Raw genomic sequence first — 27,584 nt, forward strand, 5'->3', positions numbered from 1 at the left:
GTAAAATACAACTTTGCACCCTTGTATAACAAATAACTATTCTCCATGACTACAATATAGAGCTACCTACGGTAAGCCTTTATTATATATCGCTGCAGCGTTTTATGCTTAAAGTATATCAGGTACAAGCTAAAAGGCTCTCTTTGCCGTAAACCCAAGAAGTCTGAAACTCTGAAAGCAGATTTAGTAAAAGAGTAATATACCTTATATACCTTAATATACCTTAAACAAACGAAAAAGTAGGTACCATCGTAAACTTTCGTTTCGTAAAACTTTGCCTCCATGTTCGCTATAGTACAGTCGCCAATGTCGCCATCAGATACCTATATCGGAGCTGCTAAGGCGCTCACAAATATCTGAACACGCCGCGTAAGAGTACGTGTTCAGATATTGTGAACACCTCGGCCGCTCCCATACCTATATCTGATGGCGACTGCTACATTCGAAGAATTTAATTTCCGTAGTCGCCGTCAGATATATCGGAGCCGCTGAGGTGCTCAAAAATATCTGAACATGCACTGTAGCGCCTTGACAATAGAAGCGTGTTCAGATGTTGGCCTAATGCTTTGGTTTCCTAAGAAAGCGGTGCCGTCATATAACCACAGAATGAATAATAGTACTACCGTACAGAAAGGAAACTTCCTACAAAACCATGCTATCTATGGTTCAGGATCAAATCATGCTATCCCTTTCTAATATATGGCACTATATCATTCGGCCATTCAATTAAATTCAATTCAATTTCTTTATGGTTGGTTGTATGTATAATACATTGGTTTCGCGCCGCTGGTCTCGTAATGTAAATCCCGCTTTACCCTAGATTTCCTGTCTTAAGCCGGGTTCACATTTGTCTGACGTGTCGTGTTGTGTTGTGTCGTGGCGCGTATCGGTCTCGTGCATTTGGTGTGGTTGCGTTCGCATTTGTCTGATGCACGCTGCGTCGGACAGATGTGGGCGCGATCGCGTTTGGGTGTGTGGGGCCGGTGTGCGCCGCGGCGCGGCGCGGCGCGGCGCGGAGGACAGGTGTGAACCAGGCTTTAAATCCCATGCTCCAAAAAGTCATTTCCTGTCATCTCCTGTCAAAATTTCCCGTGTCACTTCTCCTTACACTTCCCCTAACCCCCCTTTAACCCCTTCCTGGAGGAGACAACCTCGACTCAAAAACCCTAATCCAAGGTGTAACTCATCGTGCCGATGGATGCATGGCTGAGAGGGCGCTCAGTCGCGAACGATAGGCCTCGGGTACCGGGCGAAACCCGTTGTATATAGCCTTGTCTACGCAAGCGGGGCTCTGCGTAGTACTGACCCTTATATCCCTAGCTACTCGTGGGAACTATATGGAGAGCAACAAAATAAAATCTTTTAAAAAAAAACAAACAAAACGAACGACCTCCTTAGATGAGACGGCAAATGCTGAAGCACTAAGGGGGGCGAAACTAACAGAGAGTGGGAAGGCCGAGAAGGAGCCATCGAAGCTGGAGAGGCCACTGAAAGCCGGGGTACCTATCGGAACCCCGGCCCAGGTGACTAAGCCAGAGACGATGGAACTTTCAACAGCTGGACCCTCGACGGAAAAAACGATGGCGGCGGAGAGTGGGACGACATCTGTTGAACCCTCAAAGCAGGTCATAGATCCCGGCTGGGAGATCAGGTGCAAACCAAGAGGGAAGCCTGCCCAGACCGAAGAAGACGCACCTATGCGGAAAAAACTTTCGCAGAGGAAGAGGCAGCGGCTCCAAAAGCGAAGAGAAGCAGAAAGCCGCCCCTCTGGAGACAAACAGGAGGTTGACGCCCCGGAAGGACGGGCCGAAGGAGCGACGACCCCTGCGGAACAAACCCAGGCTAAGAACAAACCAGAAGGGAAAGCCAAGAGGGCACGCCTGGACGAAACCATATCCCCAAGAGGCGACCACAAAAAACAGCGGACGGACGCCTCGGGCAACAAAGAACCACCCTCCTCCTATGCGGCGGCAGCAGCGACAGACCTGACGGTGGCGATCACCAACGATCGCACGGGCAGACTGACGCAGCAAGACGCAGCAGATGTGGAGAAGAAGATCGGGGATGCCATCTTCCAGGCAGCCATAGAAACCGATCTGGACACCGTAGCGGAGGCCCCAGCGTTCTCAGGTAGACCCAGTTTAGTGGATGGGTACCTGAAGCTGTGGTGCCAGGACGCGAACACCAAGGCGTGGCTGATGAAATGGTTGGAGTCGGCCACCCTTCAGAACGGAGACCGTCTCGTTGGGAAGAGGGAGGACGAGATGGTCCGGAACACAAGGTGCGGTATTCTGATCCCGTCCCTGGAAGACAACCTCACCAAGGTAGGAAGGGTCCTCAACTTCCAGAACCCGTGGGCCATGGTGAGGAAGTGGACACTACACCAGGCGATCCCCCTTAAGAAAAGGGCCTGTACCCTACTCCTGGTGGGAATACCTGAAGACGTTGTCCCTACAGTGATGGAAAAGGGAAGGAGACTGAACTACCTATGTGGGACAGTCTACATTCGTTTCCAACACAGCGGAGGACGCTTCAGAGATTCCCCACCAGAGAAGAACGCAACAGAGGCGAACACAGACGGAGGGGAGGACAAACCCGCAGAAAACGCAACATCATCACCAAAGAATACCCCCTCTGCCATGGACACCGATGTCGCAAACGAACACACCTCAGACATAGAGGAAGGCATTTTGCTGGACTCGGAGGATGAGGATGGACTACCGAAGGGGATCAGTCTCTTGGACCTAAAGGGAAGGGCGGAAGGGACACCCCCCGATGGCGCCTTCCCACTGTAAGGTCCTTCAGGTTAACCTCCAGCACAGCGAATCTGCAACGGCTCAACTTCGAAGATGGCTGGAGGTTAACCCAACATCCATAGCCCTGATTCAAGAGCCGTGGATCAGGAACACACGCATAAACGGCCTTTGTAACACCGGAGGTAATTTAGTTTATAATACACATTACAAACCAAGATCCTGTATATACATATCCCGTAACATAATGGCACAACCACTAACTCAATTCTGTTCCAGAGACGTGTGTGCCATAAAACTCCTCAGAACACAAAACTCAAGTCTACCGGAGATAGTCCTGGCGTCCACCTACATGGCGGCGGAGGACGAACCACCTCCAGTGGAGATGAACAACCTCATACGCTACTGCGAACGAGAAAGGCTCGAGCTGGTCATATCTGCAGACTGCAACGGCCATCACAACCTATGGGGAATGGAAACCAACAACAAAAGAGGTAACGATATTGTTGAATACCTTATGTCAACTAACCTAGATATATTAAACACAGGATCCAAACCAACCTTTGTCACTCGTAGATGCAATACTATAATTGACATTACTCTAAGCACAGGACTGGCAGCTCAACACATATCCAACTGGCACGTGTCGGATGAGCTATCCTGCTCCGACCACAGATGGATTCGGTACGACCTGACAGCCGACACACACACTACCACAACTAGAAGAAACCCGAGACGCACGGACATACCGGCGTACAAGGAACTTCTGGAAGGTAAACTAGACAATAACACACACACAGACAGACCTAGCAATACAAAGGAGTTGGAGGAACAGGTAAACTTACTTATTAAAAACATTACCGATAGCTACGAAAACACATGTCCACTATCGACCTTATCAGCTAGAGGAAAAAGCAGTAACAACAACAGCTGGTGGGGACCGGAGTTGGACCGAATGAGAACAAAAATGAGAAGGTTACTTAACAGAGCAATGAACACAAGAGCTGAAGAGGACTGGGATAAGTACAAAACAGCTAAAACAGACTATAAGAAAAGGCTAAGATACAGAAAATCAGCCACATGGCGGAATTTCTGCGACAACATATCCAATGTAACACAGGCAAACAGAACAAGGAAAATCCTTGCAGACCAACCAAGGCAACTACTGGGCACCCTGAGGAGACAGGATAATAGCACCACCAGCAGCCCAGCGGAGACAGAAAGGCTACTGGTTGAGACCCACTTCCCAGGATGCAAGGTAGTAAATGAGCAAGACCCAGAACAACATACAATGAACTACAATCCAACTGAAAGAGAATGGAAGACAGCAGAACGCATAACAGAACATAGCAAAACGACCTGGGCGGTAAATAGTTTCGATAACTTTAAATCGCCGGGAACGGACGGAATCTACCCAGCCCTACTAAAGTGGGGAGGACATACATTAATAAAACATTTATCCAATCTACTGTGCAGCTGTATAGCCTTTAGATATATACCACAGAAATGGAGGGAAGTGAAAGTGATTTTCCTACCAAAACCAGGAAAAACCGATTATTCAGATCCTAAGTCTTTCAGACCAATCAGCCTTACGTCCTTCATGCTAAAAACACTAGAAAGACTATGTGACAGAGAGCTGAAGGACACGGCTCTAAAAAACATAGAAATTCATCCAAACCAACACGCCTACAGTCAAGGTAAATCAACTGACTCAGCTCTCCACGCTGTAGTAAGCAACATAGAGAATGCGTTGGCGAGGAAAAACTCCTGTCTAGGCACCTTCATCGACATAGAGGGAGCCTTTGACAAGACCAATTTCAGCAGCATTCAACAAGCATTACATAGACATGGAACCAACCCGCTCATAATCGAATGGATAATGAACATGCTAAGACAGAGAATAATAAGACTAACAGAAAATCAAAATCACCAGGCACTAGTCATGAGAGGATGCCCCCAGGGAGGAGTACTCTCACCATTGCTTTGGAACCTGGTTGTAAACGATTTGATAACAAAACTAAACAACAAACATTTTATGACCATAGGGTACGCAGATGACTTAGTAATACTAATCAGCGGCCTAGTAATAAACACACTGTGCGATCTCACACAGACAGCACTGAAGATAGTAGAGAAATGGTGCAAGGAGAATGACCTATCGGTAAACCCAAAAAAGACCGACACAATTCTCTTCACCCATAAACGAAAACTGGGTACATACGAAATGCCAACACTTTTTGGCACAAAACTGACACTTTCAAAGGATGTAAAGTACCTAGGCATAATCCTGGACGATAAACTGAACTGGAACAAACACCTGGACAACAAACTGAACAAAGCAACAGTAGCCTTTTGGCAATGCCGGAGGATGGTAGGCAAAAGATGGGGACTTGCCCCTCACATTATACTATGGCTGTACAAAATGGTAATAATGCCAATGATCAGCTACGGCGCGGTTGTATGGTGGCCCCGCACCCAGCTAACCACAGTAATAGACAAACTAAATAAAACACAAAGACTAGCATGTGTGGCTGCAACGGGCTGCATGAGAACTACTCCGACTGCAGCTCTAGAAATAATGCTAGGACTCCTGCCACTACACATGTACATACAGAAAGAAGCGGCTGCCACAGCTCTTCGTTTGAAGAATCTAAACCTATGGACATCTTTCAGCTCATCGCACAAGAAGATCTATGAAAATACGATCTCAAAAATGCCCATGCTGGAAGCGCCTATCGACAAAATACCAAAAACTATGATCTTCTGGAAAGATTACGCCATATCCTTAACAGAAGATCCGAAAGAAGGACTAAACCAAACAAACCTAAGAATATTCACAGATGGCTCAAAAACAAACGAAGGGACAGGATGTGGTGTCTTCTCAGAGGACCTGAACATTCACATCACAAAACCCCTTGGTGAACACAATACGGTATTCCAAGCTGAATGTGTAGGAATAATAGAAGCTTGCAATGCTATTACAAGACGACAAGTGAAACACGAAACCATACTAATACTGTCAGACAGTAAATCGGTACTACAAGCGCTATGCAGCGACAAACTTACCTCAGAGCTTATACTTGAATGCCATCGGAGCCTCACTGAAGTGAGCAAAGAAGGCAACAAAGTAAGAGTACAATGGATAAAGGGGCATAGTGGATCAAGAGGAAACGATGCAGCGGATGAACTGGCCAGGAAAGGTTCAGAAACACCGGCATATGGACCCGAGCCAATTATGCCTCTACCAATATCCTACATACACAACCAGCTAGAACAACATCACAGACAACTGCACAACAAGTACTGGAATGAAATGAAGACATGCAGGCAAACCAAAGAAATTCTACCGGAACTGAACCACAAACTTACCAAAATATTACTGAAAACACCAAGAAGCCAACTACGTAAAATAGTAGGATTAATAACAGGACATAACACACTAAACAAACACCTACATATTATGGGTAAAACGGACAGCCCCATGTGCAGAGCGTGCATGGCAGAAGAAGAAACAACAAAACATATTCTCCTAGACTGTAAACAGGTAGAAGTATATAGGAGCAAATACCTAGGAAATCCATGCACACTAAAGGAAGCTACTAGCAACCTGAAGACCTTGCTAGGCTTCGTGGAGGAGCTGGGGTGGTTAGAGTAGCGCTACCTCGTTTCACGCAAAATAGGCACATTGGATGTCGAGTTGCGGAAAATGCCCAGTAAAACTAACTAACTAACTAATGTATAATACAGATTTTCTAAAATATAAATATCCAAGTCATTATCTTATCTGTGGTCGTGCACGCAAAGGGACGTCAAGTTGTGTCAACCCTAATATTAACGAAACGTATCCAGTTGACGAAACTATCGACACCGTCAAAACGCCGTAAATAGCGGCACCGCTTTTTGTCGTTACGGTGTCAATCACCGCGCCATTTGGTTTACATAGACAACGTTCTAGTGACGTCATTCACCGCGCTGATATGACGGCACCGCTTTCCTATGAAACCAAAACTTAACCTGGCGTAGGTACTACCGCAGGTTCTGTAGCGTTCGACTTGCCGGCACTCAGTAACCGCAAAGACCACACAGCTAAGGAATATGTTTTCCCATTAGTTCATTTTAAACCTTATTGCAATCTCCATAGAGTGGTAATTGAATAACCGGTTAAAACGGCCATACCATTTTTTTATGCTAGTAAGTAGCACGTGCGGTTTCATTTAACAATAGACAAAGGATAAGCCGAAAGGGGACTGTTTGAAATCTACGAACTATACCATATGTAAGTTTTCCTACACTAACCGGTTCTCTCGGCGAGTGTGGTGTCAGGTCCAGAGGACGAGTCAAGCCCAGGGGCGGTGGAGGTGGCTGGTGAAGTGGACCCAGATTATCGGTAGACGAAGCTGCGGCCGTCAAGGGCGTGACCGGAACGGCTTTCTGATATCTCTAAAGGAAGGGAAATGTGGAATGGGAGATGTTACTAGTTGTGAACCCCTTTGAACGCAAGAGGGCCTCGCTACGGTGCAAACGATTGGCATTTTGGTTAGGATAGGCCCCAGGAACCCTAAAGGCATTTACCTCTTTTCATCGGTGAGTACAACATAAAGGACAAGACACCTTTATGTTTTCAAGAATTTCAAGTCTAGTCTATTTGATAACTTGTATTGTATAGTCAAAGATATTATATATCGGCACGGACAGTGCTAAAATATGTATACACGACCTTATTGGACTTATTGCCCATACATCAAAGTAGTGTGTATATTTTTCGCACTTTGTTCGTGTCGTTATTCAATACCTTCGCCTTACCCATTATATACTTCGCCTTAAATACGACTCACACGTACTATAAGCTAGCATTAGATATTACTAACTACAAAGTAAATAACTTATGGATAACAATCTTAAATAAGATAAATAATATAATGTAAGTCACCTGCAATAATATGTTACTCTTCGAAGGGCGCAAAAAATATGAGGCACGCTCTTATGGCTCTACAAATAAGATCGTGTCAGATATTTTTGACGCCTTCGTTGTGTAACATATCATTGCTGTACCAATGATGTGGATAAGCGGGATTCACTTTACACAAATAATGACCGTAGGAAGGATCCTTGGACGTGGAAATGCCTCACCCTAGCTAGGCCATCCTTCATAGTTTTCAATTGCGGACCAGTTCTACTTATCAGCTACTTTCACCCTGGCAGGCATTTGTGGATTATATGATATAATCCATAATATAATTTATATCCGTTGATACCTACTGTGTTCCCCCTTGTAGATTTTTTTCACCTAGGTATCCTTATATGTAAACGGTCATGCGATAGAGTGAAAGAAAAAGCGATTCATAAAAAGAAACGTATTTATTTCGTAAACCAAAATTTTTACAAATACCTAAAATAATGTGTACAAAAAGAGATTACATAGTTACTTACAAATAATTTATTGCCAAGCATAAAGCTTGCAGAAACCAACCAATCAGAAAGCAATAAACACATTTGGTTCACGAAAATTTTCACTCTAGCGGATGACACATCACAAATTTGTTCCTAAGTAATAAAACTCTCATTTTAACTAACTTCTTCCAAGAGCGATTACTTGGCAATAAACAATTTAAACAAGGCCACGAAACTTACGTTCTTTTTAAATGAAAAAAATTCATCAAATTCTATCTCAAATCTTTTACCATTGAGTCTGTTTCATTGCAAGAAAATTCAGTTTTTATAAAGTTTTCAGCTTCGTTTACATGTTTACTTAAATCAGCTGAACAGTATAGAAGCTAAGGATGTTTGAACTTCTTCCAAAGCAGTTGAAACTGACTATATTTCGGCAGCATCGAAACATACTTGTGTAAAATAGGCTTAAGGCCTTTCAAGAGCTCATAATACGTCATATACTGCGCCAGGTCCGGCATGGGGACGATCTTTTTGGTGCTGCCTTTGGGGACTACCTTGTCGAGGTTAGAAGCCCCGAGGTGAGGGGGCTTCTGGTGGATCTTAGGGGAGGCGTAGGAGCGGGGGTTGGGGCGCTTGGGCTCATCGGAGCTCACGTCGCGCAGGTCCGGCAGATCGCCCTCGTTGTCGCGCGGCGGGATCGTCACCTCGCGGCGCTGCGTTTGGAAAGGACGGTGCCGGGCTGTGGGAGGAAGATTAGATTAATAAATAATGTATAATGATTCAGCCTGTATAGGTACGTCTCACTGCAGAGCAGTCCTAATCTCGCGCGAGGGCTTGGGCTATAATCCCCACGCTGGGCAAATGCGGTTTGAGTTCTTCACATACACCTATGAACTTCTTTGTGGACGTATGCAGGTTTCCTCACTATGTTTTGCCTTTACCGAAAAGCTAGTGGTAAATATCAAATGATTTCGTACCTACATATATGTAAGTTCCGACAAACTCATTGGTATGATGAGTCAGGATTTGAACCCGCGACTTCCGGATTGAAAGTCGGACGTCATATCCACTCGGCCACCAACCACTTGCTTAGATTAGATGAATAAAAGAGTTTAGTTTGTCTTGTTGTTACATAAAAGAGTATAGTCTCGGAAAATTTTGGTTACTAAGTAAAAAGTAGCTGAACGCTGGTTGTCTCTTATAATATGCAATTTTATTGTTTCACTCTAGACAATCTAGGTATTAGTTACGAGGCAAGATAACTGGGACGAGGGAGTCGCGTTGCTTTTTTGGCCTTTCTGAGCTTTCATAGACAAAATCAATCTAGCTTTGCTCTTGATTTAATAGCTTTCCGGTCACCAGCCGGCCTAGCCAAGCCGGCATAGACAATCGCTATCGCTACGATAACGAAATGGGTTGGACTGTAGCAAAGGGGGGGGGGGGCTCGGACTTAGAAAAATTTTGATGGGGTTGGTGTCATTATGGCACCAATTGTTTATGATGCTATCGTATAGACGGCCCCCCTTTGGTATAGTCCAATCAAAACATGATTTCGTAGGCTACCACGTACTACTTAAATTATAAAAAACTTACTTACTGTAATTTGCACAAAGATTTAATCCAAACTTGGACAGCCTCATGTTTAACATCACACAATGATTTATGGGTACTTAAACGTGATTTTTACTAAATATTGTGGAAATGGTAAAACTGTTGGGTTTGTGTAATTTTCTTGGTGGATGACAAATGTCATTTGAAAACAAATTGTCTTGTGTTTTGGGACTCAGTTTTGGAATATACGTGACAGTTGATTTTTAATATAAATTTATGGCATTTATGGCGCGAATTTGTAATATGTATCGAAGAGGGTTTGTATCAAGTTTGTATTCGAACTACGTCGACCAGGCTTCCGATAGAAGAAATGTCTGCAGCTGTCATTCAATTAAAAACTATATATGGCAATGTTTTTTAGTCTCACATGGCATGTGTATTGTCAGAATCGTACAAATAAAATTGTGTTTTGTGATAAACGGGGAAACCATGGTATTATATCCTGTGGGCGAGATCCGAACCGGGCATCAGTTTTTGCGCAATTTTAAATTCAAATTTTTGAACTTCAGGGTCACTATTTAAATAAAATATCTTTGACAAGCCACATATGAAAAGATATATAAGTAGATAGGCTAACTGGGGTAAGCTCTTAAAGGCGATTCCGGTTGTTATAGCCTCTAAGTTACCCTTATCGACCCATTTACAAAACCCTGTAAGGTTAAAAGAGTACGTATCACAACACAAAAATTAGCTTGAGGTCACAAAGCGAGTTGCGCCCGTGATTGTATTCCGTGGACAATACAGAGTTTATGGGGCGCGCACACACGTGGCGTTTCACACGCCGACACTTGGGCATTTAATTGTGTTTGCGTGTTTGTGTTAAAATACGTTTGCACATCAACTGTTAGAATCATCTTCCTAACATTCTCCCCGCATTTACCACGGTACGTGGGAGCCTGGGGCCCGCTCGGCAACCTAAACAAGTGCGAGTCGGACCGAACGCGAACGGTTTCGTACCATTACGCAAAAAAACCAACTAAGTGCGAGTCGGGCTCGCGCACGAAGGGTTCCGTAACATTACGCAAAAAAACGGCAAAAAAATCATGTTTGTTGTAGCCCCACTTAAATATTTATTTTATTCTGTTTTTAGTATTTGTTGTTATAGCCGCAACAGAAATACATCATCTGTGTAAATTTCAACTGTCTAGCTATCATGGTTCATGAGATACAGCTGACAGACGGACAGACAGACAGACAGCGGAATCTTAGTAATATGGTCCCGTTTTTGGTACGGAACCCTAAAAAGTAGCTGCCATCTGAAATTTCAACCTGGAACAAAATCATTAATATTCACGAAACAGATAGACGACTTCTAAATTTCAATGTTTGTATTAGCCCCGATGTTGGTGTATTCCCATTTGTCCCCGCCCCACGTGACCGCCGCCATACCCATCCCATCCTCGTCGCCAATGAAGTATTTTGGATAATTGAAACCACGAGAGTACGTTAACACAGCTGATGCTTTATTCCGACTGGCGGTATGCATACATTATTATAGGTACCCACATATCTATACATAACAATAATATCCAGAGAGGAATATGGGGACTACGTTTGTATTGAGACGGGGACAAATATTAAATTTATATGAAGACCCTATACCCATCTGTGCCCGACGTGGACAAATGGGAATAAACCCCGATTTTGTTAATCGGATAGTAGGAACAACCGTGTGTGTCACCGTGCGGTTAAATAGTGATCAGCCAGCAATTACTGCGAACAAGAACAGGGGAGCTGTGGACACGGCCTTGGATTTATAAGAGTTCAGCTTAAGTAGGTCATATATTAACCGACTTATTCATAAAACTTTACAAGCTGCCCATCCTGCTCAGCCGTAGTGACAGTGCCAAACTTTATTTCGATAGTCTACTGTACCAACCTGCCTGCTTGAACTAGCTGTGGGAAGACCAGCAATCAAGCATCATCTTCCTCGCGTTTTCCCGGCATTTTGCCACAGCTCATGGGAGTCTGGGGTCCGCTTGGCAACTAATCCCAGGAATTGGCGTGGGCCATTACGAAAGCGACTGCCATCTGACCTTCCAACTAGAGGGTAAACTAGACCTTATTGGGATTAGTCCGGTTTCCTCGCGGTGTTTTCCTTTACCGAAAAGTGCCTGCCAAGCAGTGAGAAGCATATTACATATTATACTAGCTACCGTCCTTGAGTTCACTTGCATTGGATGGTGATGATGGTGATGATGAGTGATAGAAATTATCCCTATGTCCTTCCTCGGGTCTCACTCTACATATCTCCATACCAAAATAATTGTTATGTCATTAAACAATGAATATAGCACAAAATACCCGACATATGCGATGGTTATTTGTAGAGCCATAAGTCTGGTCCCAATAGAGATTAAAATTAGTAACTAAATGTATGCCCGTCCCCTTCCCCTGACCGTTGGCCATATCAATTCTTGAGAGTAAAGTTTCTCGATCTATTTTGTCCAGTCTTTGATTTCATTAATTTTATCTAACATTTATGTAGTCTCCACAGACGACGCTGTGCTGTTACCCGCGCTCGGCGTCACTGCCACGCGGCCATATTGCCTTCGTTGGGTGTTTTATTGGACACAGTTTGCTTTATAACCAACTAGTGACTCGCCCCGGCTTCGCACGGGTAAACCTTAACAAATTATACAAATATATACACCTCAAGAATCACTCTATTGATATGTGAAAAGCGCATGAAAAATGAGTGAGTTTATCGCGAACATACAGACAGACAGACGCGGTGGGAGACTTAGTTTTATATGATCAAACCCCTAACAAAACCCTATAACAAAATCAAAATATGTGAGGTTTTCAACTAAAAGGTACCACATTGTCGGTTGTCGATAAGGTTGATTCCAAATTGAAGCTTTAAGGAAATAGCGCCGTATTGACAAGCGGCAATAAGTACCCTTTTGGTTGAAAACGGCACATATTTTTAAGTAATGTAAGCCATCAGGGTTCGTCACGAGGTTAGTTAGACCACTCAAGGTCTGTAATTTTAATCATTTTGGGGCTATTTAAGTCGTAAAAGACAGTATTTTCAATCTCTTATATTTATTTGTTTTGTTTAGAAGGGGGCACGTTGTTGTTTGACCCCTTGTACTAATATTGATACCCGAGATAGCGAAAGATATCAAAATTGAACCACAAGCGTAGCCAGTGGTGCGAAGAGTGAAACCACACCGACAGAAGGTAAATATTACTAACTGTAAAAGTGATGTAAAACAATATAGCTTTTATCCCAGTGACGTTATTAAACATTTTATCATCAAAATCATCACTTAAACGTAATGCCAACCAAGTTGACGAAAAAACTCAAAATTTGCATCTCATGTGACTACCTATTCTGAATTTTAAAGACAGCTTTCTTTCAATACTTTCTACCATCAACTACCATCTACAAGATGTAGTGCATAATTATTTTCATTTCTCATGCTCTGAAAGAGGGTCATTGTTGTTCTAAAAGGTGTGAAAATGATACGTGTCTGCACTAGAGCTTTTTACGTTCGAAGTAGGATTTTTTTATTTTTTTTACGATAAGCAATTGAAATTTGAGTTTAAATGGATTTGTTATACAATTTCCATTCTGATATTTGACTCTCCATTCCGTAAAGAACGATACTTTAGCCTGAATTGTTAATTGAAAGTACCCTAAAGAAATACTATTAAAAATGATACTTAGTCATGTTTATAAAAAAACACACGCATTTTACTTTCCTCGTATTCGAAATGAAAAGTAGTGTTTAACTCGGGTGAAAGGCTTCATTTATGCCTCGGACGTTTGGCGCTCTCACTGCGTTCGAGCGCCAAAATACCTTGGCACGAATAAGTGCCTTTCATGCCTTGGTTAACAATCTACTATTTCCATCGTATTTTCACGGTAACGTACGAACGTATTTTGCTATATATTTCAGTCAGTCTCGATACAAAAACTACTGAGGTTGACTGAAGTAGCATAACCAGAGGCCCGTTGCTCAAAAGCTAGCAACTTGTAATACAAGCGGATGTCACTTTTTGACAGCTTTTGTTAGAAAGGGACTTCCACTTGTATTACAATCTACAAGCTTTTGAGAAACGGGCCCCAGATCTACGTACGGGTCCTACGTCCATCTGAACTGTCACCTTAGGTGTACCTATTTGTTCATTAAGTATATGTCAACAAATTTATTTAAACGCTGCTCACACTGTTACAAAAACAGCAATCACAACAACAAACACGTTAACAAAAAAGCAAATATTAGCAAAGCTCCCCCAAAAAAGGACCCGCACAAGCCGTTAATAACACTTCATTAACAATTCAAAATGATCGTTACATTCTATGACACCGCGTGTCATAAGGCGCGGGGGCGGGGCCACACGGACCAATCAGCGCCCGGGAAATGATCTAATAATTAGCGTAATAGCCAATCGGAAGAGCCGTGAAAATTACCTAACGACTAGCTTTCCTTTTGTAATTTAGTTGGTGTGAATTTTACTTCGGTGGTGGTGTTAAAGTGTGGATTTTAGGTAAAAGTTTTGTAAAATATAGCCAGTTGCAGGTCTTTGTGCTTATTTGCCTGCGTCACCGTGTTCTAAATGTAGAAGCCAGAAGAGTAATAAATTGCCAAGTTAATAATTCCTATAGTATAGTACCTACCTATAGTAATTTTCACAGAACATGTATTTTTAATTCTACCAAACACACAGCAGACTGCAGTTTTTTTTTTTTTTTATACTACGTCGGTGGCAAACAAGCATACGGCCCGCCTGATGTTAAGCAGTCTCCGTAGCCTATCTACGCCTGCAACTCCAGAGGAGTTACATGCGCGTTGCCGACCTAACACTCCTCTCCCTCGAGCTCTGGCAACCTTACTCACCGGCAGGAACACAACACTATTAGTAGGGTCTAGTGTTATTTGGCTGCGGTTAGTTTTCTGCAGGATCTCGTTTTAATAGTAGCACAGTTTTTTTTTTTATTAGCCTACTTTGGTGTCCCACTGCTGGGCAAAGGCCTCCCCTCGTTTTCTCCACTTGGCCCTGTCATCGGCACCTTCCCACCATTTGGGGTAGAATGCGTCCAAGTCGTCCCGCCATCTCCTTTTCGGTCTGCCTGAACCCCGGCCTGCACCGTCTATGGTGTTCCGTGGGTCCCGCTCTGTAACCACAGCACAGATTGTGTCAGTGTTATTTGAAACGTCAAATTTATATGAAATTACGACACTTAAATAACATTTGCTCAGTGTGTTATCAAAATCGCCGCCGAGTTAGTTTGGTCTGACCCTAAATTATTGGAAAAGCTTTTGCCCGCGACTTCGTCTGCGTGGACTTAGTAACCACAGCTAGAGTAAGAATAGCGCCTGGATAAAGTCTAATTGGCAATCATTGAATTTGAGCAAATTATCAGGCAATTCATGAATTATCTCAATTCCACCCCGCTTTTGACCCTCTTAGGGGATGATTTTCGGAATAAAAACTATCCTATTTCCTTCTCCGGGATTCAAACTACCTCTATGCCAAATCTCAATTAAATCCGTTCAGCGGTTTAAGCGTGAAGAGGTAACACACAGACAGACAGTATGGATTAACCGCTACGAGATGCTACGGTAGCTACGCACGCAATCGTAGTTACTCGTAGCACAAATACCTACGGTCAAAGAATTGAATTTCCTATCAATTTCGTACCTTGTCACAGTGACAATATAATGGTACAAAATGGGTAGGAAATTCATTTCTTTGACGTACTGACCGTCATTGGACCCGGGCATGTCCTTAAGAGTCCCCGGCAAGCTCGGTTCTCCATACAAACGTAGTTACGCTCTCATTTTAAAACGACTAGCTAGATTGATCTAAAACGGTGTACTTACAATAGGATAAGGTTTATGTAGCTTAGCTTCAGATACAAATAGTTAAAAAAATACAGCGAATTTGTTTTTCCTACAAAACTTGTTTTTGCTATATTTCCTTTGTTTTATATACTAGAGCTATAGTATACACTAATTACAGACCTAAGATATACCTCATGTCATTGTATGTGCAAAGTCATTATAATCCAACACGTGGTTTTAAAATGAGAACGAAATTCCGTTTGTATGGGAAGGTGAAATTCGGCCGAGCTCAAAAAAGAGGTATGGGCACTGTGAATGTCATCTCGCTTTGTGTGGTAGGGCACAGCACAGCGGATGTCATTGGGGAACTTTCCCCATTCCCCAATTGGGGAAGTTCCACCTTACAGAAAACAGCAGTCAAATATCATTACCCTACTCATAGTGTTGTGTTCTTGCCGGTGAGTAAGGTTGCCAGAGCTCAACGAGGTTGCGGAGTGTTAGGGTCGGCAACGCGCATGTATCTCCTCTGGAGTTGCAGGCGAAAGTTTCTAGACTAGTATTTTTTATACAATTTTGGTGTTTGACGATCCTTTTGTGAAATTCTTATTATTAGGTTTGACATATCTATAATAATTCAATGTTTTTAAGAATAATAATAACTGCATCAATAAATTGCTCTGATATTTAGATTAAGGTAATATTTAAAACTTGACAATTTAAAAGTGCTTGTTGCTAGGCCTATTTGAATAAAGACTATATTGAATTGAATTGTACATAGGCTACGGACACTGCTTAAAGGGGCCCACTGATGACCAGTCCGCAGGACGATATCGGCCTGTCAATTGTTCGGAACTGTCAAATTTTTGTTCTAACATGTTTCTAACTGACAGGCTGATAACGTCCGACGGACTGGTAATCAGTGGGCCCGTTAACATCAGGCGGGCCGTATGCTTGTTTGCCACCGACGTAGTATTAAAAAACTTTACCATCTACCTGCGCCACACGAACCTAGCCGCCATGTTTCAAATAACGGTCACTGTATATTGTAGCGGTAGCTTGCCAGTTTTCTTTATTCTTAAAAACTTTTAGTTTGGCCCACGTATATGAGCTAGAGAAGATAAGTCTGCAACGATTTTGACAACGTCATCGTCATACTTCTATGAAATTATGACGTATAAATAACATTTGCACTGCGTTCGCTATCAAGATCGATGCTAACGATGCGATAACTCTATGAATTTCTTAGTTAGTGTAAAAAACCGGCCAAGTGCGAGTCGGACTCGCGCACGAAGGGTTCCGTACCATTACGGGAAAAACAGCAAAAAAATCACGTTTGTTGTATGGGAGCCCCATTTAAATATTTATATTATTCTGTTTTTAGTATTTGTTGTTATAGCGGAAACAGAAATACATATCTGTCTAGCTATCACGGTTCATGAGATACAGCCTGGTGACAGACAGACAGACAGACGGACAGACGGACAGCGGAGCTTAGTAATAGGGTCCCGTTTTTACCCTTTGGGTACGGAACCCTAAAAAGTAAAAAAATAAAATTCAGTAAGGTCATCATATCGCTGACTGAGACAAACATTTAAAATCTAAGTAGTAATAAAAGGAAATAAGCCATCTTATTCTTCCGTCTTCTATCTTCGTTTGGAAACTTGAGGTGGACTTAGAAGTGCCTTAGTGAGTGAAGAAATGGACCAAAATATAAACAACATGAACCTACCTCTCTACGACTTGGAGCCATGTTCGGCGCAGCACAGCGGCGCGCTGGCTGCCCTCCGCTTACTACGGAGTTACAACCACTTCTTACCGCCAGGTAAACATTTTTATTCTCACTATTTGTGCCATTTACAATCTCTCAGCAATCTTGCGACGGACGGTCGAGCCCGTCCGCTTACCGTGATATTATACCACCTCTGTATCACCAAGTTAATATCATACGTGAATGTATTGGACTATGAGTGTCATTTAACTCACCTCATCCACGACCCCAAGATCTTCTCGTCCACCCCTACATGCGTGGACATCTGGCACAATCTAACTAAAAGGGTACTTATTGTCGCTTGTCAGTAAGGCGCTATTTCCATATAGCTTCAATTAGAAATCAACCTTATCGACAAGCGACAATGTGGTACCTTTTGGTTGAAAACGTCACATTTTATTTCAAGTTGTACACTACCGTAAAATGGAGCGAGTAGGGATTGAGGGGGCAGAAGGGACGCGGCGTTTTCAGTTACCACTGATTTTCTGGGTGCTCTAAAAGTAATTTTATTATACTTTTAGACATATTTCTTTTTCTTGTGGCAACACTGAGTAGCCAAATTAAAACATTTAAAAAACCGGCCAAGTGCGAGTCGGACTCGCCCACCGAGGGTTCCGTACTTTTTTAGTATTTGTTGTTATAGCGGCAACAGAAATACATCATCTGTGAAAATTTCAACTGTCTAGCTATCACGGTACATGATATACAACGGTGACAGACAGACAGACGGACAAACAGACGGACAGACGGACAGCGGAGTCTTAGTAATAGGTCCCGTTTTTACCCTTTGGGTACGGAACCCTAAAAACTGGAATGACTAGAAGTGAGAGGTGTAAGATATGGGGCCAGGCTACCGGAAGCAGGGTGGCGGGGCCCCAATCATGCGGAAGAGGCGCGATAAGGATGAGCAGAGAGTGGGACGGAGAGCGGATCAAGGCAAGCTAATCCGAAATTCACAATCTGAAAGTTTTACTTCATACATATTCCCATCTCACCCCATTTGCTATCCCCTATAACCCCAACTACGGGGTGAGGTGAGATTTCGCTTGATTTCGTGCTTATGTTCAAAATAATGAAATTAAACGACAGTTAATCATTTAAAAACCGGCCAAGTGCGAGTCAGACTCGCGGGGTTCCGTACCATTACGCAAAAAATGGCAAAATCACGTTTGTTGTATGGTAGCCCCACTTAAATATTTATTTTATTCTGTTTTTAGCATTTGTTGTTATAGCGGCCACAAAAATACATCATCAGTGAAAATTTCAACTGTCTAGCTATCACGGTTCATGATATACAGCCCGGTGACAGACGGACGGACGGACAGCGGAGTCTTAGTAATAATAGGGTCCCATTTTGACCCTTTGGGTACGGAACCCTAAAAATGTATCGGGATGACAGATGCTACCAAAACTCACGTGACTCTTTCCATACATTAATGAAAGTTCCGACAAGCTTTTTTCACCTCAGCAGCTCGAACAAGCCTACTTCCCTGCGTAAAAACAGTGACGAAAGTGCGACTTTCGTCACTCCCTGAAGTAAATTGATATTTCTAGAAGCTTTCGTCGTAATGATGACGCCTTTCATTCATGAATGTTTAAATAAAGGTGGTTAACTTATTTACTTGATGTCGAATTTTTTTAACCTTTAATATGTTCTCACTACTGAGGTGAAAAGTTGTATGTGTCACACGTGAGCAAAGTTATTTTACATCTCGTGTTTTTAAGTCCCACGCTACGCTCAAGATTTTAACTTAGAATCACTCGCTTCGCTCGTGATTCAATTATAAGATCTTTCGCTAACTCTGGACTCAAAAACAAAAACCAACTTTCCTCTCTTGTTGCACAAATAACTATTCTATTAACGATTATCATTCTTGGCTATCCTGCGCTCTACAAGCATTTTCAACTACACCCTTGCCGCCGGCTGACACCTACCTACCTACCTTTTTTATTTTTGACGGAGTGGGAATGCACTTACGCACGGTGTGTGAGACTCGCCGCTCCTTTTCCCTCTCTTGCCGAGAGGGGGAGTATTTGGACACGTACCTGCCATCGTCCGACCTCCGACTCGCTTACTCTCTGCTTCATCTTCTTCTTCCTCCTTCCCTTAGTCCCAGTTCTATCTGGGGTCGGGCCTCCTTGTACGGCGGCGCCAGGACGCTCTATCCTTGGCTGTCATAGGGGTAAGGTTCTGGGCTTTCATCTCCCGCTTCACCCGCTTGATATTGGACCACCATGTCACAGAATAAGTAATAGTATTTTCATACAGAACGGCCACGCACCGCCCCGCCCCGACTCGAATTACCTCGCCCCGCGACATTAGATTGACGGCCGTTCGCCGGCCGCTCAGTACTATTTTTAAGCAACTTACACTAAGACGCATGATGCGTGTACAGACGGGCCGTTCACACATAGAAACGCAAGTGATTTTTGATGTAGTATAGCGTGTCCGCCCTGTGACCATGTGTCGGGAGGTTTTCCTCTTCCCAGGGATTTAGTTGGCATATTTAGGACGGATTTAACTGGAAAACGATCATAAATATCCCCATTAATTCCCTGGGAAGAAGACCTCCCGACACATGGTGTCTCCCACCTCGCCTACTCTCTGCAAGCAATCACAACAATCCCTGCATTTACCTGTTTTACACCGTCTCCCTATACTAATTACGGGAGCGTACAGGTGGCACGCGTAATGACAGGGCACGTAATGACGCACTAATGGCTCGGGTCGGTAGCTTTGGTTACCTGCCACAGAGTTCAGAGGTCAGAGGACACCCTAACTTGCCTGATTTTGAGAGTGTGGACAGGCCTATGGAACTCTCCGCGCGAGCTCGAATTTATACCTCCGACTCGCTTCCCGCCGGCGGTACTAAAGCTAGCCAGTTGGTTGCCACACGCGCTCACGCACGCACGCACGTCAACGCGCGCTATGCCAAAGTTTACTTATTCTGCCAAAGTAACGTCTTCGTAACGAACAAATAATAGTAGTGTGGATGGATAGATTCATGGGATGGATGCAGAAACAACAAAACAAATAAAAAATATGGTTTTTTCTTCTTTCGACAGATAAGGAAAAGTAAGTAGACATTCTCAATATAGGTACTTACACCTACTGTTATTATTTTTACGATAGTTACAAGCTACGTAGGTACTATTAAATTGTTTTAAAGATGTAGGTAATGTTTTTGTATTTTTGTGTAAGTATCAAAACGGTAGGTAATTAGGTATTTGTGTTTTCTTTGAGAGGTAAGTGTCTGTTCGTAAGAACTATTATACAGGGTGCTTCTTGTAACACGAGCAATAAATTAAAGTATAGACTCGTTAACTAATGTATAATTAAATCCAAATGGTTTTAGTTAATTAAATCAAAAAAAAATTACTGATATTTTCTAACAAAATAAATCGAGCCAGCAATGTACTGCAGACGCATTTGTTTAGTCGAAATTCTTGACATTGACATTTCCGATCGTTTTCAATTATCTTTAAAAAATCTTAATAATTAAGTATTACAATAACATTTACTAAACGTATGCAGTTCATTGTAAAATAGTCCCTTCTTTCAATATTACGTAACAGTTTTCTTATCAAGTAACAACTAAACTTAACTTGCACTTTAACCATTTTAAAATTTGTGGTGTGGAGCACTTTTTGTACCATAAAGAAGTCTGTACCAAGAAACGGAAAGCCAAATAGCCTCGGCTTGCTAACAGTTCAACAGCAGGGTTACCGCGGTACCTACAGCTACATGTATACCTATAGTTACCATCAAAATTTGCGGGTCATTTAGTCATTTATTCAATATTGCATTGTCATGTACATAATAAGGTGTTACATTTTATATAGCCAGTTCATGACACCCTGTAAGGGCACACAATAGTACAGTTTTTCTATTCTATTAATTCTAATCTACATATTGTAATTAAGGTAACATAATAAAAATAACATATTAGCGTCAGACAACGCGTCAAAAGTAAATTCTAAGAGAATCGAGTTCAAACCGAGATTTAATTGTCTTTAAATGTAGAACAATAACGCTGTAATATAATAGCTATAATAAAATAAAATAAAATAAACTAATCATTTATTTCAGATCATATCCATAGGGTCTCTATTGTTTCTCATAAAGTTTTAAGTCAAAATGTATTGTTTGTCCGAATTTTCTTTAGTCGTAATTTGGTTTTTCTCAGAAACGCGTAACTTTTCAGGATTGCCATAAAACAAACCTAACCTAACATAACCTTATGGAATACTTACGGGCACGGGTACGGGCACGTAATGAGGCGTGAAGAAACTCATCCCATAAAACGGGTCCTTAATCTCCCAGAACAGCCGAAGGGACAAGGCAGGCCACCTTCTACATGGTGGTCTAACGTGCAAAGAGAGGTCCAGAAGCAGAACATTAACCCACAGACAACCCGAAATAGAATTCTTTGGCGCAAATGTACGGGAAGACCCGACCCCAGATAAACTGGGATAAGGGTAGGACAAAGAAGAAGAACCTTATGGAAATCCTGAAATGTTAACGGACATTAGTCATAATTCTGAAATTATAACTAATGATAATCTGACAATCATTACATTATGACTTTCAATAATTATGTCAAGCAACGGGATTCGTATCCATAGATTTACTATAAATACTGCTATACTTTAGAACACGCACTTCTATTTGTCAACACTTTTAGAATTTAGATAATACCCTACAAGGCTAGCTTAGGTTCTATCAGAATGTAATATGTATGTAACTTATAAAATAAAATAAAAATTGTTTTGTTAATTTAGTTTTTAAGAGAATTTTGCTGTGCCCTAACAGGGTATCATGTACCGACTATATTTTATTTACCACCTGTATGAAATGAACATGATTGCAATAAATAAATGAAATGAAAAATGAAAGGTTAGGTTTGTTTGTTTTTTGTCTTCAAACCACTAAGCTTTTTTAACCCCTTGATCAATTGCGTCAAATATTTGTTAACAATTAATGAGCTCAAGTGATTTCCGTATCGTACCGTCATCGCCGCGTGGCTCCGAGGGGCGTGAAGGGCTATTACGAACCCCCGACGGTGGGTAATGACTAATGACAGCCTGTGCAAATGTTTAACCAACTTTTAAGGCAATTGTCGACTATCTGTTTATTTATAAGGAGAAGTATTTTGTTAACCCAAGTACCTCACTTCACTGGCTCAGTGACCCAAAAATGATCTTGACCTCCGACACAAAGAGAGCGCCACTCTGCCCTATTCTGCGCCACTTGGGTATTCCGAGGGCGGACAGGTCTTTTAGGGCTTCGTCACACCAGCGGTATCTGGGACGCCCAGACGGACGTTTTCCGCCCGGTTACCCCACATACGCTCTTCTCACAGCACGATCCTCTCCCATCATCTCCAGCCCGCGCAGCATGGTTTCCCCTATCACTAAGTCCGTCACTTTCGCACTCTCATACTTGTTAGAACGTGACAGGCACGGTGATAAGCGTACCGTGCTACGACTCCAGGTGACAAAGCCAGCGGAGTCGTGTGGCTTTGATCTCGCCTAAGCATACGAAAAGTTGACTTGTAGCCAAATTTTTCGTTTGCTCACAAAAAAATAAAAAGGGCAACTATCGATGAAACTGCATGTTTGTGTCATCACCTGTTACGGCACACGCTACAATCATGACACACACATGTTGGTTTAGGGATCAGGCCAGGTGCCGGTACCCACGGCCCGGTCAAAGGGTTGCTCATACACTGGAGTTAATGACGCTTAACGAGTGATCCGTACAGAAAGACCAGCGTAAATAGATCCTACAAATTCTAGTTTTTAGGGTTCCGTACCCAAGAGTAAAAACGGGACCCTATTACTAAGACTTCGCAGTCTGTCTGTCCGTCTGTCACCAGTCTGTATCTCATGAACCGTGATATCTAGAGAGTTGAAATTTTCACAGATGATGTATTTCTGTTGCCGCTATAACAACAAATACGGGAATAAGGGAGGGCAGGGGTCGTTGCCGCGGCGCTAACAATTAAAGGTAGGAGGGTCAAATCACAGGTGCATCATTGACACACACTTTGGAGCTGTATTGATTCTGTTCCCAAATTTGTTTAAAAGTAAAAAAAAAAGCTGATTTGAGCAAAATGATGATATGATTTTGATTATTTCCTTTCTTCCTGGGAATATGAAGAATTATAGAAAGAGCTTCAAGAAAGGAATGACAGAGTTATAGTGTTGCGTTTGTTAAACAAGTGCGAGTCGGACTCGCGCACGAAGGGTTCCGTACCATTACGCAAAAAACGGCAAAACAATCACGTTTATGGTATGGGAGCCACACTCAAATATTTATTATATTCTGTTTTTAGTATTTGTTGTTATAGCGACGACGACTAATGAGAAGTACAGTCGATATTTTGCATTTTGCATCGATATTTTTTTTGACATAAACTTATTTTGTTTTAGACGTGCCCAGCGTGGTGCCCCTGCTAGCCGCGCTGCCGCCGCCGCCGTGCCTGCCCTACTGTCAGCACCTGCCCATGCGCAGCCCGCCACGTAAGAATAACCTTTTCACCTCATCAGCTCGAACAAACCTACTTTCGTCACTCCCTGGAGTGAGGAAAGTGCGACTTTCCTCACTCCAGGGAGTGAAACAAAGTAGCTTTTTAATTTAGTGAAGGCCATGAACTGCCACTTCATACTTCTATTACAAATTCATTTTATTTTTATTTTTTACTTTTTTTCTCTGTATTAATCTGTGTAATTCGAAACACATTTTTCCCCTCACTAGCTCGGAAAGCCGTCTTTTATCCTTTAAAACAAGCGGGGAAAAACGCATTTTATCCACTAGTGGGGAAAGTAATTTGACCTTGGATGGAGCGTGTTTAAGTAGCTTTTGACAGATAACAAAACGTAAAACGCTCATAATAATAATAATTGTTCGTTCGATATTAATTATCATTAAATAAATGGTTTGAGAGTTTAATAAAAAATACAAAATTTAGATTCGTTTAATAATTTTAAGTCATACACCTTAAAATTCCATAATAAACATTTGTTTTTTTAAATGATGTTGAATTTAATTCTGAACGCACAAGTTGAGCCGATGCAATTTCAAAACGTATCGCCAGAAATGTCAACACTTTCAACAAAAAAATTCTCACCGACTCCGACACGCAAAAATACACAACTTCCAGAGTTTTCTGTTATAATATCGTATTATCGTAAAAAAATGAGTGATTCCAGTGATGAAGATGATCTAACACCTGTGGATGTTGCACTTTCCTCGCTATAGTGAGGGCACAGATTATGTAAGTGAGGAGAAAAGTTTTGTGTTACACACCCTTGTATAACAAATAACTATTAACCTTTAATGTGTTCTCACTACTGAGGTGAAAAATTATATGTGCAACACGAGAGCAAAGTTATTTTACATCTCGTGTTTTTGAGTCCCTCGCTACGCTCAAAGTTCAAAAATAAACACTCGCAAGAAAAACCCAACTTTCCTCTCTTGCTGCACAAAAATTACTATTTCACCTTAGCAGCTCGAACACGCCTTCTTTCATCACTCTCTGAAGTGAGTAAAGTGTGCGACTTTAATCACTTCAGAGAGTGAAGAAAGTGCGACTTTCCTCACTACAGGGAGGTGAAACAAAGTAGTTTTTTTAATTTAGTGAAGGCCATGAACTGCCACTTCATACTTTTATTACATTTTTTTTTCTCTGTATTATTCCGTGTAATTCGAAATACATTTTAACCTTTAATATGTTCTCACTACTGAGGTGAAAAATTATGTGTGCAACACGAGAGCAAAGTTATTTAACATCTCGTGTTTTTCAGTTCCGAGAAAGCGAAAGATTCTATAATTGAATCACGAGCGAAGCGAGTGATTCTAAGTTAGAATCTTGAGCGTAGCGAGGGACTAAACACTCGCAAGAAAAACCAACCTCCTCTCTTGTTGCACAAATAACTATTTCGTCTAAGACGGTAATCTGTTGAACTAAAGCCATTGTCTCTTATGTGAGCTGTCGGCCCTTGTGTGCCATTGTGTGTTGGCGCGTGCCACGGCGCGTGCGGCGCTCACACACAATGGCCAACCGCTCGCATAAAAGAGACAATGGCTTTTGTTCAACAGATTACCGTCTTAGACGAAAAAGTAATTTGAGAAGATAAAGACTATACTTCTTACTTAGTAAAGCAACGCTTACTTAGTGTAGCTTACCTACACCGGGTCCGGGCCAGGTTATCGGTGATCATCATCATCATATTAGCCCTTTATCGCCCACTGCTGAGCATAGGCCTCTGGTCCAGTACGCCACTTGTCCCGGTCCTGAGCCAATCTCATCCAGAAGTGACCCGCACGGTGATCACGTGATGCATTCTATAGAAAACGAAATAGCTGTACCTGGACCCGGACCGTACAGCCGAAGGCAAAAATATCGATCCGATAAATGGCTCAAAAATATGTGAACACGACTTTATTGTCTAAGGTGTAAGAGCGTACTTACACATATTTTTTGCAACTGGGAATGTATATATGTGACATTTTCAACCAAAAGGTACCACATTGTCGCTTGTCAATAAGGTTGATTTCAAATTAAAGCTGTATGGAACGCCTTATTGACAACCGACAATAAGTACCCTTTTGATTGAAAATGGCACATATATTTATGCCCTTGACTGTACTAGCGTATTTCCGTTCACTGAGTAGAGCGTGAGTCATCCTTTAACGTGTCCCCGTTTTTATCCAAGCTCTCCACGGACTGTCAGAAGAGGCCCGTCGTCGCGGCGAGAAGCGACCAATCCCCGCCGAGCTGAAGGACGAGAAATACTTCGAGCGACGCCGGCGCAACAACCAGGCCGCCAAGAAGTCGCGAGACGCGCGCCGAGTGCGAGAGGACCAGGTATACTCTCTGTCTCTATACTTTGAGAGAATTGAGAGACGCCGGCATCACAACCAGGCCGCCAAGAAGTCACGAGACGCGCGCCGAGTGCGAGAGGACCAGGTATATACTCTCTATCTCTATACTTTGAGAGACGCCGGCGCCACAACCAGGCCGCCAAGAAGTCACGAGACGCGCGCCGAGTGCGAGAGGACCAGGTATACTCTCTGTCTCTATACTTTGAGAGACGCCGGCGCCACAACCAGGCCGCCAAGAAGTCACGAGACGCGCGCCGAGTGCGAGAGGACCAGGTATACTCTCTGTATCTATACTTTGAGAAACGCCGGCGCCACAACCAGTATGACGCCATCTGCAAAATACAATAATACATCGACCAGCCATGCTATAAGTATGTTACGGCACCAATCATATGGGATATTTACGAAAGTGGGAAAAATATGAATTTCTCTATTATTAATAGGCGCTAAGTGAAAAAGTGCAATTCAATTCAATGCAATATATTTAGTGATGTACCGACTATTGATTTGGCCGACTAGCCGACTAATCGGCGCTCGGATGGCCGATTAGTCGGCCGACTAGTCGGCTAGTCGGCCAAATCCATAAATAATTTTTTCTCTTCAAAGTTTGCATTCGGATAGTCACTGCAGCAGCTTTGTCTAAGTTCGGATGCTTTGAAAAACATTTATTTTGCTCCTTGCGTCGCTTTAGCTTTTCGCGCGCTATTTTTGTACATTTGTTTTAATAAATGAAATGCACAATAGTGTAACTTGCTTAACTGTGCTCAAAAATTTATTAATTTGAGTAAACTGGGTATTAAACATTTGATCAATATTTGCTGTTTATGTCATTTATTTGCTATTTTTCTGTACCTAATAAGTGGCCGACTAATCGGCCATTTTGGCCGACTAGTCGCCGACTAATCGCCGACTACAAATGTGGCCGGATAGTCGGCTTTCCCGACTAGTCGGCGACTAGTCGGTACATCCCTAAATATATTACAATTTTGACAGAAACTTATTTTTCAGATTGCATGGCGAGCCTGTCTCCTCGAACAAGAAAACGCGTCATTGCGCGCACATGTGGCGGCGCTCAGACAAGAGGCGTTAGCGCTGAGGGCGCTGCTAGCGGCTGATGAGCCCGCTGTACCTACTAGCACCACCGCTGACTAGCGCTGGCATCCCCGCCGTGACCACTACCATCAAAGCTGAAAACGCCCCTACTACTTATACATGCCAGAAGCGCTGACGGCACTGCTAGCAGCTGTTGAGCCCGCCGTACCTACTAGCACCACCGCTGACTAGCGCTAGTAACCCCGCCGTAACCACTCCCATCAAAGCTGAAAACGCCCCTATACTACTTCTACATGCCAGAATCGCTGAGGCCGCTGCTA

At 42.7% G+C, this 27,584-nt stretch overlaps 3 protein-coding genes across 3 annotated transcripts; all 3 read left to right on the forward strand.

Moving 5' to 3' along the window:
• Nucleotides 1-1,142: 1,142 nt before the first annotated feature.
• Nucleotides 1,143-2,795, forward strand: LOC134752496 (uncharacterized). Its single transcript, XM_063688190.1, has one exon. It carries the CDS (start codon nt 1,338-1,340, stop codon nt 2,793-2,795), a length of 1,458 nt encoding a protein of 485 aa, XP_063544260.1. The 5' UTR covers nt 1,143-1,337.
• On the forward strand, nt 2,750-7,144 carry LOC134752497 (uncharacterized). The gene is made up of 5 exons (XM_063688191.1): nt 2,750-2,938; nt 3,033-3,247; nt 3,365-4,119; nt 4,258-4,450; nt 7,077-7,144. Exons 2-5 carry the CDS (start codon nt 3,106-3,108, stop codon nt 7,142-7,144), a joined length of 1,158 nt encoding a protein of 385 aa, XP_063544261.1. The 5' UTR covers nt 2,750-2,938; nt 3,033-3,105.
• Nucleotides 7,145-17,272: 10,128 nt separating this feature from the next.
• Nucleotides 17,273-27,363, forward strand: LOC134752280 (D site-binding protein-like). The gene is made up of 4 exons (XM_063687921.1): nt 17,273-17,375; nt 23,757-23,846; nt 26,043-26,194; nt 27,220-27,363. The coding sequence occupies exons 1-4, from the start codon at nt 17,273-17,275 to the stop codon at nt 27,361-27,363; spliced, it is 489 nt and encodes a 162-aa protein (XP_063543991.1).
• The last annotated feature ends 221 nt before the right edge of the window (nt 27,364-27,584 follow it).

The sequence above is a fragment of the Cydia strobilella genome, chromosome 24 (assembly GCF_947568885.1).
Source record: "Cydia strobilella chromosome 24, ilCydStro3.1, whole genome shotgun sequence".
NCBI classification, from domain to species: Eukaryota; Metazoa; Arthropoda; class Insecta; order Lepidoptera; family Tortricidae; genus Cydia; species Cydia strobilella.